At 41.8% G+C, this 16751-nt stretch overlaps 2 protein-coding genes across 3 annotated transcripts; both read left to right on the top strand.

Moving 5' to 3' along the window:
• Positions 1-4349: 4349 nt before the first annotated feature.
• LOC104467116 (fatty acid-binding protein, adipocyte-like) lies at positions 4350-7776 on the top strand. 2 transcript variants are annotated; one of them, XM_010080754.1, is made up of 4 exons: positions 4350-4490; positions 5749-5921; positions 6112-6213; positions 7542-7776. In XM_010080754.1, exons 1-4 carry the CDS (start codon positions 4418-4420, stop codon positions 7590-7592), a joined length of 399 nt encoding a protein of 132 aa, XP_010079056.1. In that variant the 5' UTR covers positions 4350-4417; the 3' UTR covers positions 7593-7776. The 2 variants fall into 2 exon arrangements, with proteins under 2 accessions (XP_010079056.1, XP_010079057.1); XM_010080755.1 differs by having other exon boundaries at positions 4375-4490; positions 6112-6217; positions 7542-7764.
• Positions 7777-13649: 5873 nt separating this feature from the next.
• LOC104467118 (myelin P2 protein-like) lies at positions 13650-15852 on the top strand (the record flags this gene model as incomplete). Its single annotated transcript, XM_010080756.1, has 3 exons — positions 13650-13798; positions 15284-15456; positions 15720-15852. Coding segments are annotated over exons 1-3 (379 nt in total), but the record flags the coding sequence as incomplete, so codon positions are not given.
• Between the last annotated feature and the right edge of the window lie 899 nt (positions 15853-16751).

The following is a 16751-nucleotide window of genomic DNA, read 5'->3' as shown; positions in this document are numbered from 1 at the left end:
GTGACCAGTTGCAACAGTGCTCCGAGTCCTGAGCGAGGCCTGCGAAGCCACAGCCAAAAGTGCTTGGGGAGCATCAGTTCACTGCTGAGGACCATTCTGCTGAGCAGAGGAAAAAGGGCCTGCTCATGTCTCCTGCACACCTCCCTCCCTTGGAGAGAGACAGAAAACACTGAAAGCTAATTGGCCTCTTGAACTTTCAAAACAACTGAAGACAGTATTTTGTACAGTCAGTGTGTTACATCATGAGTACTGAAGCTGTAGTTATACCTTTTCCTGGCAGAGCAGTCTAAGGCAATTCACCTGCCCGAAACATTAATCAGAAGGGAAAGTGGCGAGCTGGCAAGTAGAGGTGCACATCCCTTTACCTGTTCCTGTCTGCTCTCCAGAGTTAGCTCACCCTTCTTGAAGTTACCCTGGGGCCTTAGAACTACAGTATCCAACCAGACAAGTGTTAGGAAAACCTTTTTCTTGGTTTAAGTTACAGAAGTACGTGACAGTGTGACATGGTCCCTGCTTCCTGGTATCAGGGAGCTGCTATAGCACATCTTCTCAACAGATGTTACTGTACCTGAACAGAAAGCTTGCACTGAATGAAGCCATGGTTCCTTCCCTGCCTAGTGGAAAATTCCTATTTTTAATAACCTTCCCAAAAATATGTATTTTTTCTTACTGTGGACATTGCTACCAATGCCATCAACAACCCCACATAGAGGCCGTGTTCCTTATAAGAATGTTTTCAACAGAAGTCATTGTCAATGGGCTAATAGGCTGCTATGGCATCAGGTGTGGAACTGAGCACAGATGTCTTTTTACCTTTTCATTCCAGTTTTCAATTCAAAGAATAACAGAAATATAGAGAAAAATGTGTAAACCCAATACACTGCTGCTCATTGGTAGTCACCATTGGAGTAGCTATAGCAGTTGAAGGAGCTGTGCAATGTTGCCCTTCTGGGACAAGGAGGAATTGGAGAAGGAAGCATTTATTTAAGCAGTGTTGCTAATATTCATAACTCTGATTTGTTAAATCGTGTTTTCACATTTGAGAGTAAGCTGTATTTTTACTTTGACAAATCCATATGTATCTGAAGTACCAGGAAAACTTTGGCACAGTCCTCTGTTAAAAGCTGTCTTAAGTTATATATCTTGACTACGGAAATAAGCATCCTCTTTCTTACACACTCTAATGGAAGCACTGTCATTCCTCCTGCATGCCCAAAAGAACCAGAGGGAGGTTACTATAGTGCTCATTTTTGTAACAAGCGGTTTATCTCAAGTAGATCTCCACTGTTCACCTGACTCACAGAGTAAGAGTTAACCCACCATTCACCCATCTCCTCTGCACAGCTGCTGCTTTGCTGTTCCGCTTCTGCACCTCCTGCATCAGGAACCATCCTCAAAGGTCACAGCACTCGCAAAACACCTTGCAGATGGTGTATCGTTGTTGGCAGACTTCAGCTACATCAGTTCATACCAGGATTAAGAGACAGGGCTTCCCTCTATGATGAATTTACTTTGCCAGCATTTCCTCACTATGCTGGACCATCACCAGCTTCCCTTCCTTGGTTTATCTCTTACCTGCTGTGGTTCCTTCAAAATCCCATCTTATTTTGAAGGAGGTTTCTACACTTTTGAAGATGCCCTTGCTTTTGATGGTATTACATCCCATCAGTGCTGATGACGAGAGGGCTTTTTAGCCAGGCTGACCAACTCTTGCTGGCAAGACACTTCTGCAAGTGACACAAATCCCAGGTTTATCTAAGCTTCCACACTCAGGAGCCCCACCGATTTCTTCATGACCATTAAGTACTCCACTCTTTATCAGCAGGGCTATGTGACTCGAGGCCTTTGCCCCAGAGAGCAGGCAGGATTTGTGTTAGGTGACATTAATGCCACAAATTTATGTCTTGTCATTGGAAGTCTGTCTCGAAAAGAGACCATCGGTAGGATACATCCCAAGTGAGAGCCGTGAGCCTGCTCCCAGATAGCTGCTTGCTTTGAAATAAACAAGCAAGTCAACCCACAAGCTGGCTTTCATCTTGCATATTTGAGTCATCGTGTTTGCAAGACATCTACAAATAGCTCAGATTCACTCTAAATAAGTACAAGTAATTGACTTCCTAGGGAGGGTGCACTTGTCTGCTCCAAACTGATTTGCATGGAACAGGTGGTTCACCTCTCTCCCAAAAAAACCTCTTCCAGCAGCACAAGTGTTGCAGGCAGCTGTTAACAGCAAAGGAATGCCAATCCCCTCTCTCAGGCTATAGTTTTGAATATAAAAGCCCTATTTCCCCTCCAAAGAAATAAATGCTAATTGTAGTAAGCCACACACAGAACAGTTCCCAAAAGGCAAGAAAAGTAAGCAGAGGAGCTGAGTTCAGCCAGATCACATCCTTTTTATCTAAGGCACTGCAGCAATCCTCACCTGATACTTTCAAGTACTCATTATATATTTACCAGATTTGAGAACTCAAGCTCTTACAAACTTTTTACACATGGCCCAGTGTTTCTCAAGCAACTAATAAGTAAAAATAGCCAAGATGACACAAACCTGAGGGTCCCTCAGAGTTTCCTTTTAAGGAGGACCTGAGTGTGTGATACTCTGAGAAAACCAATCAGGAAAGGCATCAGCGACTTCAACAATTAGAATATAATTTTATTTATTTTGGGATTAGCCCAAAGTCAGTACATGTGCAAAAACTCAAAAAAAGAATAGACCAAACCTAAAATTAGCTATTCTAGAAAAGAAGAAAAAAAAAAGGCAAGAAATATATTTTTTTTTTCCTACAGTCTGCAGTCTTAAAGGCACAAGAGGGTAACTAATTATACATGTACAAACATATTCAGCCCTTGAGGCAATGTAGGCTGGGGACAGAGTGGCTAGGGAGAAGCTCTGCAAAAGAGACCCTCAGGGTGCTGGTGAGCAGGGAGCAGAGCCCTGGCAGCAGAGAGGCCAAAACCATCTCCTGGGCTGTATGAACAGGAGCACAGCTGCCAGGTTGATGGAAGTGATTATTTCCCTTTCCCCAGCAGTTGTTAGTCTGTATCCAGAATACTGCACCCAGTTTTTGAGCAAGTTCAGCTAGAAAGAATTGCAGGGGTTGGAGTCTGCACTTCTTGCCACTGAAATAGCAGGTTACAGCCAGAAGGAAAGCCTAAGAAATTGCTTGACTGCTTTCTGATATAGTTTTTTGTGACCTGAGCTGTAACAGGGCTTAGGGGGATCAGCCAAGGTGGACCTCATTATGTCAGGCCTCTACACACCTTGCCTCAAATAGCTTACTACCTGAACAGTGTGAACAGAAACCAAATGAGGTGTTCAGGGACCTTTGGTGGGGTCATACAAGCCTAGCTTTATGCCATAACTAGTCATTGGACATAGGTCTTCAGAAGGCACAGGAGCAAAAGGGAGAATGGTAGAATCATAGAATAGGTTTGGGTTGGAAGGGACCTTTAAAGGTCATCTAGTCCAACCCCCCTGCAATAAGCAAGGACATCTGCAACTAGCTCAGATTGCCCAGAGCCCCATCCAACCTCACCTTGAATGTTTCCAGCGATGGGGCATCTACTACCTCTCTGGGCAACCTGTTCCAGTGTTTTACCACCCTCATCATAAGAAATGTCTTCCTTATTTCTAGTCTGAATCTTAGTTTAAAATCATTACTCCTTGTCCTATCGAGAAGATAGAGAAGGACAAAAAGGAGAGTAATCATCTGTTCTGCTACTTTGCTTTTCACAGAGACCTATATCCCCTCTCCATCACATAAAAGCAGAATACAGACCTATTTGTCAATTGATTCAGGTGGTGCAGTGATAAGGAAATCCTAACCAAGGAAGCGGCTTTATTGCGTTACCCTTCTACTGCCCCCGGCGCTCTCTCTTTCTGCCCCAAATCCACTTCTTCCTGTAGTACTGTGCCTCCCTGGAGAAAAATCTCTCACTGCAGTGGTGCGGAAAGCAATTTAAATTATCCCAATGAGCCTTTCAGATTTTGCAGTCCCGGAGTTTAGCTGTGTCCATTTGATATGGTGGACTGAAATGAAAGACAAGAGTATGGGAGAGAACATAACCCTCTGCAGGTCAAGCCTACCTTTTTTTTTCTCAAAGACAATATGATTTAATTACTTGCCTTTAAGGTAGAGTGTTCTTGAATGACAAAAATAATTAAATAAAAACAAGACTGTGATCTTTGTGCTAGTAAGGGCATATGAATAATAACACTATGACCTACTGGCAAAGGAGGGGTAGGGGAGGAAGGAAAACACTGGGCACTGGGACTCCCTCTTCATTGGTCATCCTAGAGCATCATGTGGCCAAGGCTCCTTTTTAAAGATAACTCCTCATCTCCTGTAGCTCATACCATCCTCCTGTCCTGCATTTCTGCTTGATCCTGTGGAAGACTCCTATCTAGCCTGACAAAATGTGTGACCAGTTTGTGGGCACCTGGAAGCTCCTTTCTAGTGAAAACTTTGAGGACTATATGAAAGAGCTGGGTGAGAACTGTTATTCGGAGTTGTTATATCTGGGACAGGGAAAGAATGCTCAATGTGTATGTTTTTCCTTACTTGCTTTTTCTGGCTATGCTATTTACCAAGGGGTTTTTAGTTCGACTATTTTGATTAGCTGTTCTTAAACTGGACAACTTGTCTGTTTGAATTAGTGGTGTCAAATTCCTAAAACGCAGAAAAACCTTGATTAGGAGGAATAGTTTCAGGTAAACCAAGTCTATGCATGCCTACTTGGTACCACTATAAATGAAAGTAAAACACCTCACTGAAATATTTTTTGTGGATTTGTTTTTATCCTTTGCAAGTACAAAGCAGTATAATGCTAGAATGCAGCAAGTTTCTCTATGTCTAAGAGCAACACACCTAAATTTCTTTATATTGCTTCTGGACTACGAGACCAAATAATTGTCATGGCTATTAGAGTGAATGAAACTCTGTAGCTGTCTCCAGTGCATATTAACAAAGAAAATTGCATGGATTCATGCAGATACTTGCAAAAGATTTGAGGGATAACACTCTTCTCTATAGGTGTAGACTTCTTGCTTAGAATTAAAATTGGTCTTTAAAAGGTTTCCATGTTCTTGTAGTGTGGGGGAAGTATGGGGTAACTTGCACTGATTGGATCAATACATGTTAAAAAGCTGGGGGTTTATTTGGAGATTAGGGGTAAAATACTTACTGAGACTGGTGCAGCATTCAGACAGCTTTCAGCAAGACTCTTGCGCTCTTAATCTTTACCCCAGATTTTACTCAGGACATAGCCATTGCCAGCTATTTCTTAATCATTTCCTTTTATTCAGCCTAGCCACTTGTAAATATAAAAAGTGCTTTCTTTTTTTGTTTGTTTGTTTTTGTGGCTTAGAAACTGTCATATATTTCTGCATATTTACTTTTAGATACAGTTAACATTCAAGTTAGTGTACAAACCACTGCAGTTATTTGAAAGAAGTGTATGTGCAAATATCTGGCATTAAAATCTTGTATCAGTCTTCAAAAATATTGCTCTTGCTATTCCGACAATGACAGAATTTACTTACGTCATCCCACCTGGCTTGGTCTATAACCATACCAAGCTAGTGAGATGTTACAAAAGAACCTCAGCAATATAAAGAATTAATTAAAAATTCAGAAAGTAATAGGAAAATCAGCACAAATAATCAGTGAAGTCTTTTTTTCCCCCAACAAATAACAGAAAAACATTGTGTAAAGATAAAAATTTCATAGTGCCCTGTCTTATTTACAGGTGTGGGCTTTGCTACCAGGAAAATGGCTGGTGTGGCCAAGCCCAGTGTAACTATCAGCATCAATGGTGATGTGATAACCATCAAAACAGAAAGTACCTTCAAAAATACAGAGATCTCTTTCAAGCTGGGTGAAGAGTTTGACGAGACCACAGCAGACGACAGAAAAACAAAGGTGAGTTGAAAAATGGCACTTTCCAAACACGTCTCTTAAAAAGGATGTGGGAGCAGGAGGACAGAGTTGTGATTTTGACATCCAGTGTAGAAAATGGTGCCTTTAAAGGTCAGAGTGCTACAGATGCTTTGTGCTTCTGTGCTGTTGGACATGTAGACAGTCTTCTCTTCTGCTCTTTTTCCTTTGGCAGAATGTCATAACCCTAGACAACGGCGTACTGAACCAGGTCCAGAAGTGGGATGGAAAAGAGACTATTATAAAGAGAAAAGTGGTGGATGGGAACCTGGTGATAGTGAGTTCATTTTTTGTTACTTAATCACTGAATTCATTGTGCAGACTTCATGTTTTGTGCATGTATTACTTTGGATTCAAATGTGGGGAGTGAAAGCATCTGAAAGGGCTCTGTGCACTTGGCGAGAAGTCTCTCTAAATGAGTCTGGAGTAGATGCTAAAGCTGAAATGGTGTTGAACTTATGGAATGGTAAGGAGGTGCCTGTTCTCCATTCAGAGCAAGACATGGTTAGGAAAGAGTAGGGAGGGGAAAAAAAAAAGCATCTCTGTGAGGGAAATTTTTATACATCAGAATCTTTAAAACCTTGACAGTATAGAGGAAACATTAGCAAAGTCCATATTAAGTGCGTCCGCAAAATACTCCTGTTCATCTCCAGCAGAGACTCAACAGCAATCTGTGGGAATCATACTATGGATCACTGACAACTATGTCAATAATATGATATTGTAGCTAAAAAAAGAGAAACCTGTACCTGAACTCCATTGGTTGGTGTTATTTGCTCAAAGAGAATTGTGCTTGATTTGGTGCCAACGAGGCCCACCTGCAGTTCGGGGCTTCCCAGCACTGCTCTCCAGTTTTAGGAAAGACACTTTGAAGAATCTAGGAGGGGACTAAAACTGTGTTCATAAAAGGGAGCTTAGATTCCTACATGCTACAAAATTATACATGTACACAAAATTCCTGGAGAGTTCTGCCCTTCCCTAGAGAAAAAGAATATGTCCATGAATTTAATATTTAAATTTCTTTGGCTAGAGACCAGAGGAGAACAAATAGAAATAGGTTTTCATAACAACTTCATTAAGAAAGATTGCAGAAAACAGAGTTTGATCTAACAGGAAAATACATGAGGACAGAGCCTAACACGCAGAGGCTGACACCAACAGCCGCAAGTCTGAAAGCTGCGTAGGACACTCTGTGTGTGTGTGTGTGTGTGTGTGTGTGTCTGTCGTGCACGCCTGCGTGAAGAAGAAAAGCCACAGCTGCAAAAGGTGAAAGGAAAAAAAAGACCAATGCCCAGCTCCAGAATCCAATCACTATCCACAGAAGACCTAGGAGCCTTCTTTAGAGGCTTTTAAAACGAGATTAGAAATCTCCTGGGGGTGGCTGGAACAGTCCTTTGATGTTTTTTTTCAGTCCTGCTCTTCTATGAAATATTTTAGACTTCTGCTTCTGAAGCTCTCAGACTTGAGTTTCACTGCTTTGGCAATTGGTTTTTAAATCTGAATTCTTTCTTATACTGGCTCCCAATGGATAGGTAATTCTCTACCTTCTGACTAACAAATATTTAGTGAGGGCTAAAAACTGATGAAATTTGCTTTTCTTTCCAGGAATGCACCATGAATAATGTTACCTCCAAAAGAGTTTATGAAAAAGCATGAAGAAGCCATCTTCACATAGGACTAATGCTTAAAGCTGGAGAAAAACTTAACTTAACCAAAGGAGAATAACTCCACAAATGCATTTTAAAGAGAACTGTGCTTTTTACAGATATATCCCAAAACAATTAAATGCAGCTAGCCTAATTTGTTGTGGCTATTCAATAAAATGTTCAGCTTTCTACAACCAGTGCTGGTGCTGGAGTTTGTCAGAAAGGGGTTTGGGGGGATGCAACACAGGGATGGGTGCTGGGTGGGAAAGCATCATGTGACAGCTACTACCATAGCCGGTAACTGTCACCCATCTCACTGCTGAAAGAGAGTCGGAGACAATCCAGTGAATGGCACTTCTGGTGTGACAGGGATAGATGTAGACCTGCATGCAGAACATCCTCCGGTGAGCGCTGTGTGTGGGTTACCCACTGCAAGGAGTCTGTGTGCAGCAAGGGGAGTAATGGGGCCACTTCTCTCCTCTTGGAGTGAGGGGTGTTGTCCCTGGGGCGGGAAGGAGGGTGTTGGATGTCCGACGTTGGCTTCCAAAGGGAGCAGGGAACGCAGCACCTCCTCCTCGCACAAATGCCAACAGTTTTAAACCCAAGGATCATCTCAAGTGGCTTGATCTTGTCCTCTTCTACCTGAAGTGTGAAATTATAGCTATGGTAGCTCTCAGCTGTGATTATTTTGTTAATGTCCCTTTCCTTAACATCTCTTTTCATCCTAGATTAGACAAAAAGCCTTGAATCAAGAATCATAGCTTAAAAAGTATTCTCAGGATTACTAAAAGCCTGTAAAAGTTTGCTAGTGGTACAACAAACTCCTTAATTTCCTATATATGTATTTTCTACTAGCTCATTAGGGTAGATCAGTCTTGGGAACATGAGCCTCTCTAGATGCAAAGCCCTTTGGACACCATATTTTTCAACTCTTCTTATTCTCAAACTACCTTCTACTGCCCTTAGGCCTGGCTTGCTGTTTCAAAACTTTGTGTCCACAGAAGCCCTTATTTCTACACTTGTGAGGGCTCAAATTGAGGACAAAAAAAATTTAAGAGGTCTAGGGAAAACCTGGACAAGAAGAGTCTGACAAGGCGTGCAGTAACCCCAAAATGGGGAAATAAGCGTATCTCAAGCTTTGTGACTAAGATCTTTGAACCAAATTCCACATATTCCTGACATTCCTGAGGTCAGGTGCCAGACGCGAGGATGCTGAGTCCCTACTGCCAGCAGCAGAGACCTCTTGCACTTGAACTTTCCTCTGCATGACTCAGACTGTTCCCAAGTTTCTGCACTATTAATACAACAGGACAGGGGACGAGAAAAGGAAGGACTTCTGCCCTCTGGATGAGCTAAGGAGTCATTTAAGAGCAGTTCCAAAAGACTATCAGTAAATTCTGCATAAAATGTTTAAAAAAAATTAAGAAACTGCTCCCCTATTTTTACCTTGGCTTCATTGGTTGTGAAATCTCATCACCCTAAAGAACAGCAGTTGCATAGCGGAAGGAAGCATACTTCAGAGTACCCCATACGTACAATACTGAAACTACTTAGCACCAAAATTGTTTACAAAAGCCGGGATAAAATGACAGTTTAGTGGCAGAAAACCTACGTGGGAGAGATGATTATAAGCAACAACATTGACTTAAACAAGCTATATATAGATATTAAAGATCAGACCATAGTTAAATATATCCTATTTTGCACAGATATAGAAATACTATATTTCAGAGGTGAAACTTTCAATACTCTTATAGCAGCCTTTATTTTGCAAAAAGCCTTCATTCTTAATAAAGCCTGCAGTTACAATTGTGACATTCACAGCCCAATTTTTTCAGAGGCAGGTAATCTCTTCTGAAAATGTCACCATTTATTTTAGTACCTAGTGAATGAATTCAGACTTTGTGAATGAATCGAGGACAAGATTTGTTAGTTAAAAAAACAAAACCAAAAACATTTTAAACTTAAGTGACTGGAAATTTCAGTAAAAAGACCTTCTGTCTATAAACCTTAATTAAGTGGGCACCATAATGAAGTGTTAATGATCCTTTTCTTAGAGAATGAACATGTCTGAAACTTATTCACTGAAGAAAGCCAAAACTTATTCTCCAAAAATAGGAGAATAGCAGAATAGTGACTTCTTGAATAAATGGAGATAATTCCTCTCTGGCAAAGGTGTGTGCTCTCAGACTTGGATGGAGGTGACAGCACATACTTCTAAGGGGTAAAGGCAGAGCAGTGTCTTGTCCTTGGCTGCAGAGCAGCACTGGACTGCTGTGTTTTCTTTAGAGGCGAACTATTCTCCAAAAATCAGAAATCATCCCATAGCCTTCCTCTCTGAAAAAGGAGGATCTCACCAAACCCCCACAAATGCCATGGGTGACAAGGTCATCGCAGCAGGTCCCTTTGAATGCTGAGAGGAGATCTTTGCCTGGTGAGCATATCTGCTCACTGCTCCTTTACAGGTTTCTCACGTTTTCTTGGGTGACAAGAGGGAAAGGGGACTCACACCCTCAGATTTTTAGCAGCTTAGGAGAAAGATGAAGCAAGGCTTATTCTGAGCTTTAACCTTTCTGTTATTTTTCTGTTTTTCTTTTAACTCTTTGTTTCCACTGGAAGAGACTCAGAGTACTTCTGCACTCTGGCCAGTCAAGCCCGATGTGCACCCAGCTCCGCAGTCTGCCCCGAACAGTCTTGGTCTGGTCCCATGGGATGCCCCAGCTAAGGGTACAAAAGGCTGTTAGCACCCCCCAGAAGAGCTGTTGGGAAGACTGCTGGCCTTGTGTTCAGAGTCAATCCCTTGGCTCCATAGAGTCAATCTTAAAACATCCTTGGTGTCCTCAGCAAGGCAGACATTTGGCCTCTGTTCTCTGCTTTTATTTTTGTTTTCTTCATTACTCTCCTAGGGATTTCATGTGGTCTTTTTTTGGCATTAAATTTGCTCAGACCACATTTTCTTTACAGAAATTTACATAAATTTATTGTATCTGTTTCTTTAAATAGTCTCTTTACATTTTTAGCTCTGTATTTTAGCTCTCTGCAGTTTTTAGTGTATTGATTTCAAATCTTGTTTTGCTCCAACCATAAGCAAAAAAAAGGGATTAAAGCTCCCTCTTATCACATATACTCATGGTCCTTGACACTTTTTTTCTTTAAACTTGAAGAAAAGATTGGTTTCCGCAGATATTATTTCTACTGAATATATAATTCTCTGTTCTTCTTCTTTCTAGACTCTAAATCCTTTAAATGAAAGTGCTGATTTTTCTTAGTGACAAAGAGATAGATGGTAGCAATGTCAACATTGTTTGAGACTGCTTAAGACTGGGGTTTTGTCTGTATAAATAATTCTCTGTCACTTTTGTTCTTAAGGTTACTGGTACTGCAGTATAGCTGTTCTATTCTGACCAATTTGCTCTTCTTGTAATTTCTTTGGGCCTGATTTTACAACGTTCCAGTCATCTTTTATTTCCCAAAGGCACCGACTTCGTCTTGTTAAAGTGCCTTTATGTGGATAAGACAATTGAATGAAAGAACAAAGAATGCCTGAGGAGCAACGGTAGAATATTTTTGTATTATTCCTTGAGAAATAAGAGATTATTTCATTTAGGAGGAGCTCTCTCATTTCCAGAGATTGGATAAAAGAGCTAGCTATTCTTTAGAAAAAATGTGATATAATGCATCTCTGCTTCAGAAGAGCATTGTGTGGACAACACCTTCAAAGACTGACATCTATTTGCTCATTACAGATACAGCATCTGCTTCCTATTGTTGGGGAAAAAGAATTCTTCTTTGTTTTAATTTTCAGTCACTACAGACTTTCCTTCCTTACACTGCCCTGTAATTAGACCTGAGCAGTAATGGGAATATCTCCTCAATTTACTCTTGCTGATGTTATGACTGATGGGATGAGAATGTTTTACATATACAGTCAAAATTTGTGACTTAAGACCCTGTTATTTCCCCACAAACACAGTATAATCCAAAGAATACAATGTTTTCCTGACTCAGGTTGTATTGTTTTCCTGTTTAAGCATGTTCCCCTGCCTGCATATGACAGCTTTCAAGACAAGAGCCAAACCTCACCCTCCTTGGCCCAGCATCAGCTCCATCTCACTCTTTCTGCCTTGAACACAAGAAATTTTGTCCCACAACCTATCATTCCAGTATTCCTATGTCTTTAAAATGTAGATCTGAAAAGTCCCTATAGGTAGTCATAACACAGAAAGTCCAATCATGTAAAAAGACAAACAGGTGACTATTGTTCATTCAAACAGGAAAGAAGCCATTTAATCCTTTCGTGCAGCAAGTAATCATTTTCTCCAGGAACATGGTTTAGGAAGGGGAAAGACCGATTACAGTTGATGCAGTCTAACACTAAATAGTTTCAGATAGCTTGAGGTGTCGTGGATTACAATGCTTTAAATTTCTGCCTGTCATGTACACATTTGGTTTATGGATTTGTTCTTTGTGACTGGTTTTTACTAACCACAAGGCAATAGTTCTAAATGTACTTCTTAAAAAAAAGGTTTTGAAAGTTCAAACTCAAACTTTTCAAACTTTCAAACTCATCTTTGCAGAAGAGGATCCAGGGGTCCTGGTGGACACCCAAGTTGAACATGAACCAGCAATGTGCCCTTGTGGTGAAGAAGGTAAATGGCGTCCTGGGTTGCCCTGGGATAAGTGTTGCAGGTCGAGGGAGATGATCCTGCCACTCTACTCAGCACTAGTGAGGCCACATCTGGAGTGCTGGGTCCGGCTCTGGGCTCCCCAGTACAAGGGAAACATGGACCCAGAGGTTGTGCAGTCTCCATCCTTGGAGATATTCAAAAGCCATCTGGACATGGTCCTGGGCATCCAGCTCTAGGTGGCCCTGCTTGAGCAGGGGGTTGGACCAGATGACCTCTGGAGGTCTCTGCAACCTCAACCATTCTGTCATTGTGTGAAAGTTTAGGTCACAACAATGGAGGCACGCAGACACATTCTAATCCATGCAGTAATGCCACTGGAAGAAAAGTTTTCTATGTCAGGTTTTTATGTCACCTCACCTGGAGGTAGAAGGTGTTTGGCCTGAGTGTGCCGTTTCACATGGCACAGAAAAAGCTATTGCCCTTCATGGGAGCAGAGAGACTTGAAGATATCTGACAACAATAGTACACATTTGAATTCAAGGCCTTATATGATGGCCCTGTCTTAAATCTGCCCTTAAGTCTATGACAGACCAACTATCCAGGTGCAGAAGGGCAAAAAGAGAGCAGTATATGCCCTCCTCCCAATCCAGTAAAACGACTCTCCTCTCACCAAGTGACTTTGAACTGGTGATAAGCCCTTCAATGACCCAGCCTCTGTTCTTGCCATCTACCTGCCAAGCACAAGAGCTGACCTCCACTGATGCAGTGATCTTCTGAACATGCCCTGTTGTGGAAGAAGGGAGGCAGAAAAGTTTGGCTGCTGCTTCTCTTTGTGGTGCTGCATGGGGTATGTGCAGGGAAGAACTAACAGCTTGGGATCATTGCTCTGGTGCAAAGGAGAGAAGAGAACAACATAGTTCAGTTCTGCCTTTAGATGATAAAGCACACAGAGACTTTTCAGGATGGATCGCGAAGGTAAAAAAACCCCACACTATGTACAACAGCTTCTTGACAGTTCCTCCTCAAAACGCACATGGCTTTGATTCACCTGACTAGCACACTGGTGACAGCAGTGGTAATGGTGACAGTAGGAGAACAGCACAGGGAGGACCGTCAAAGCTGGGTTTCATATGGGTGCAGTGCTCTTGTGCTTGGTGACTCCATGGTGCTGAGACCCCGCCGCGGTGTCCCCTGACTGCTCTGAGGCTGCGGTGGTAACCTCACATCCCCGTCCCCACGTGTCCCTCTCAGTGTCCTGATCTATTCAGTGGAGGAAGCCAAGGCAGGCGTCACCCAGAGCCTTGGTACTGACACAGCCGCCTTGGACAAGGTGCACATTGTCTTGCCCTGGCACTGCCTTTCCTATTGGCCCCTCCTGACTGCTACAGGGACCGGGCACCTTTAAAAGGAGGCCAGCGAGGTCTGAGACAGGCACACAATCTCTCTGACTCTCACCAAGAGCTGCTCTGACCACTGCCTCTCTCCGCAGGACCACTGCCTCACAAAGCCAATACAATGTGTAACCGATTTGTGGGAACCTGGAAACTCGTCTCCAGTGAAAATTTTGATGACTATATGAAAGAATTGGGTGAGAAGTGCTCTTTCTTTTCTTTTTTTTTTTTTCTTTTGAGAATGTCTCTTCTTCATCTTATGCTTTACTCATGAATGGTGCCTTCTTCCTCGCCACAAAAGCACTTTAATTGCTTTTCTAGGGTAGTTCATTCATTTCCTTTGGCATCTAAAATGGAAAAATAGAAAAGCAGGTGCTGAATTACTGTAATAAATTTACTTCTGTCTAACTGAACTGACCTGATCTAATCTGTTTTTCCGCAATGAGAAGACTCCATGGAGATGCAGCATTTTTTTATGTTTGTGACTCGTGACTTGTGATAATTTACAATATATAATGGAGCTGATGTCTCATGACACGTTGGTTTCAGAGGTCTAAATCCTATGAATGAATCTATCTGTTACTGAAGAATGCCAGGAATGTAATAAATTAGGCATTGTTTTTCATTTTAATGCTGGCTTCATTCCTGTGTGGCAAGTGCACAGACAGTGAGCTACAGCATTTCTTTTGCTACATGAATGATTCACTGAGACACTGATTCCCTTTATTTGAAATGTTAAACTGGCTAACAAAAGAACCACAGTTAATTAATTAACCAGAGTAAATGTGGGATGAAAGTCCAGCTACAGATATTTTTCTGAAGATCTGAACAGAATTGTTTCAGTATCGAATAATTACTGCAAATAGTGTTCTACTTTACAGGTAACTTTACATCCTTTTATATGGATCTTTTCATCTGAATATAGCACAGCATTAACAAAAGAAATAACTATAGCTGTGCCTTTTCTGCTTTCATAAAACAGCAATACATCATCAGTGGCCTTCATTCTAATTTGCCCCAGACCTCACAACCTGTAGACAATGAACTGGACCCAAAAGCACCAGACATGCAGTTTTTCCTGGATGTCTCTGCAGCTCTTCACTCTCATACTTTAACGTTTTTATATTTTATATATGTACTTTTCACTGAGGTTTAGGCGTAAGGGTCCTTAAGGGATGTTAGTAGCAACCTAGGAATTGCCCAGCCTCCAGCATATGTTTTAATGAATAAGCACCAGAACATCGGCAGCTCAGTATCCAGTTTCTGCCATGCAGCTGGTTAACAAAAGTGCAGATTTGCAGATTTGTCAAGAATTTTTTTGAAAAAGGATTTTTGCAAACTTTTAGGAGAAATAGACATTTCTTCTGAATTTTTTCTACCCATTCTACCTCTACACAAATTCATGCAGATTTGTAACCATCTGTGTTTCCTTTAGCTAAATGCACACACACATATACTCATGTGTATCTTTATTTCATGCTGAAGGTGCACTCTACTGACTGCCGCTGCCTCAGCCTCTGAATGCAGTACTTCCACATTCAAGCTAATTAGTGTCTCACCTGAATCAGGCATTAGAGTACTCAAGAAGAAGCTGTACCTTATCCTTCCACTGAAGATTTATGGAAGGATACAGAGTTTCTTGCTTGCTAGAGTGTAGTCATAGTTTTGTTTCTGATTTCTAGGAGTGGGCTTAGCTACCCGGAAACTAGGTGGCCTGGCAAAGCCTGATGTGATCATCAGTATGAAAGGGGACATAGTAACCATCAGAACTGAAAGCACCTTCAAAAATACAATGATCTCTTTCAAACTGGGCCAGCAGTTTGATGAAACGACAGCAGATGACCGGAAAGTCAAGGTAAGGGGGTTGATGATCTCTGAGTTGTCTGGATATCTCCTAGAAGAGCACCAGGAGGAGTTTTTCCTACCCCCTTAGTGCACTATGAGTTTTCCAAACTATACAAAGAAACCACTGAAAGAAGAAATAGTATGGTGCTGAAACTAATGTTACTAAGCCTGTCATTAGACAAGAACGTGGATTTTGATGAACATAAAGTGAATGGTTACTCTAATCTGGAAAGCTTGGACTGCAGTTTGAAACTCTTCTCTTGGCCTTTGCAGAGTGTCATAACCTTGGAGAAGGGGGCATTGGTGCAAGTGCAGAAGTGGAATGGCAAAGAGACTACGATAAAGAGAAGACTGGTTGATGGGAAAATGGTGGTGGTAAGTTCACGCTCTGTGTACGCTGATAAAGGTCAGAAGGATGCAGCCTTCAGTTTGCTTCTGTCTAAATAGACTGTCAGTTTTAGCTTTCTTTCCAGTTTATGGGATAGGTTAAGAGGGAGAAAAAAGGAACCAAGCTTAGGAAACAAACTGGAAGGAAATAAATATTGTTCCATACAGTGAATTGCCTTTAAATTGACTATATTGGCAGAGCTACCATAAATTGACATCATACTTACTGCTCTCAAGACTATTATTCTTAAAAGAATGAGGTTTTCAAACAGCAGAAACCTGTGAAATGCAAATAATAGTTTGAAAGTTGGGTACTGCCATCCCTGGAATGGCTCTTTCCTTTTACCTATCTTTGAAATAAAACCTGTTCACCACAGAAAACAGATTTTACACCTTTTCACACATCTATTTTCAGTAAAGCCCATGAATTCACACATGGGTTTGCTTTCTTCTGCCTGAGCATGCCGAGCACACCAAGGGGGTGCTTAAGGTTTATTGCGTGAAAGCCATCACCTCTGTGCTCAAGCCTGCCCGCGTGGTGACCTGCAGCAGGGACTGGCAGGTCCTCATGGCTCCTCTGAAACATCTGCTGCGGGGAGGGAACCCCGCCTTCCCCGGAGGCAGGGGAACTCTGGCTTTCCCTCACCCCCCATTCAACCTGCCTTTCTCTAGCAGTCATGTGAAAGCCATGGGTCAGCCAAGCCAGGGCGATGACACACTTTAGGGACCCTAGTTTTAAGGGTCACTACTAAAGTTAAGATTTCACTTATGAATGAAAGAAAGTACTAATTTTGGCGACTTTTTTTGAAATCAGCAGGGTTATACCTTTATGGGCAAGCTTGTTCTGACTGCATTTTGCTTTGAGCTCCCATATATTTGGAAGGGTGATTTGCTTTCACATAAGCCTGGCCTCTGTAC

Source organism: Pterocles gutturalis, unplaced genomic scaffold, assembly GCF_000699245.1.
Source record: "Pterocles gutturalis isolate BGI_N339 unplaced genomic scaffold, ASM69924v1 scaffold35214, whole genome shotgun sequence".
Lineage (NCBI taxonomy): Eukaryota > Metazoa > Chordata > Aves > Pterocliformes > Pteroclidae > Pterocles > Pterocles gutturalis.
Note: the sequence above shows the minus strand (reverse complement) of the source record. Positions and strands in the feature narration are given on the sequence as shown.

Coding starts and splice junctions, on each gene's coding strand:
- LOC104467116 (XM_010080754.1), top strand. CDS start 4,418: ATGTGTGACCAGTTTGTGGGCACCTGGAAGCTCCTTTCTAGTGAAAAC. Junction 5,922..6,111: donor CAGACGACAGAAAAACAAAG/GTGAGTTGAAAA, acceptor TTCCTTTGGCAG/AATGTCATAACCCTAGACAA. Junction 6,214..7,541: donor TGGATGGGAACCTGGTGATA/GTGAGTTCATTT, acceptor TTTTCTTTCCAG/GAATGCACCATGAATAATGT.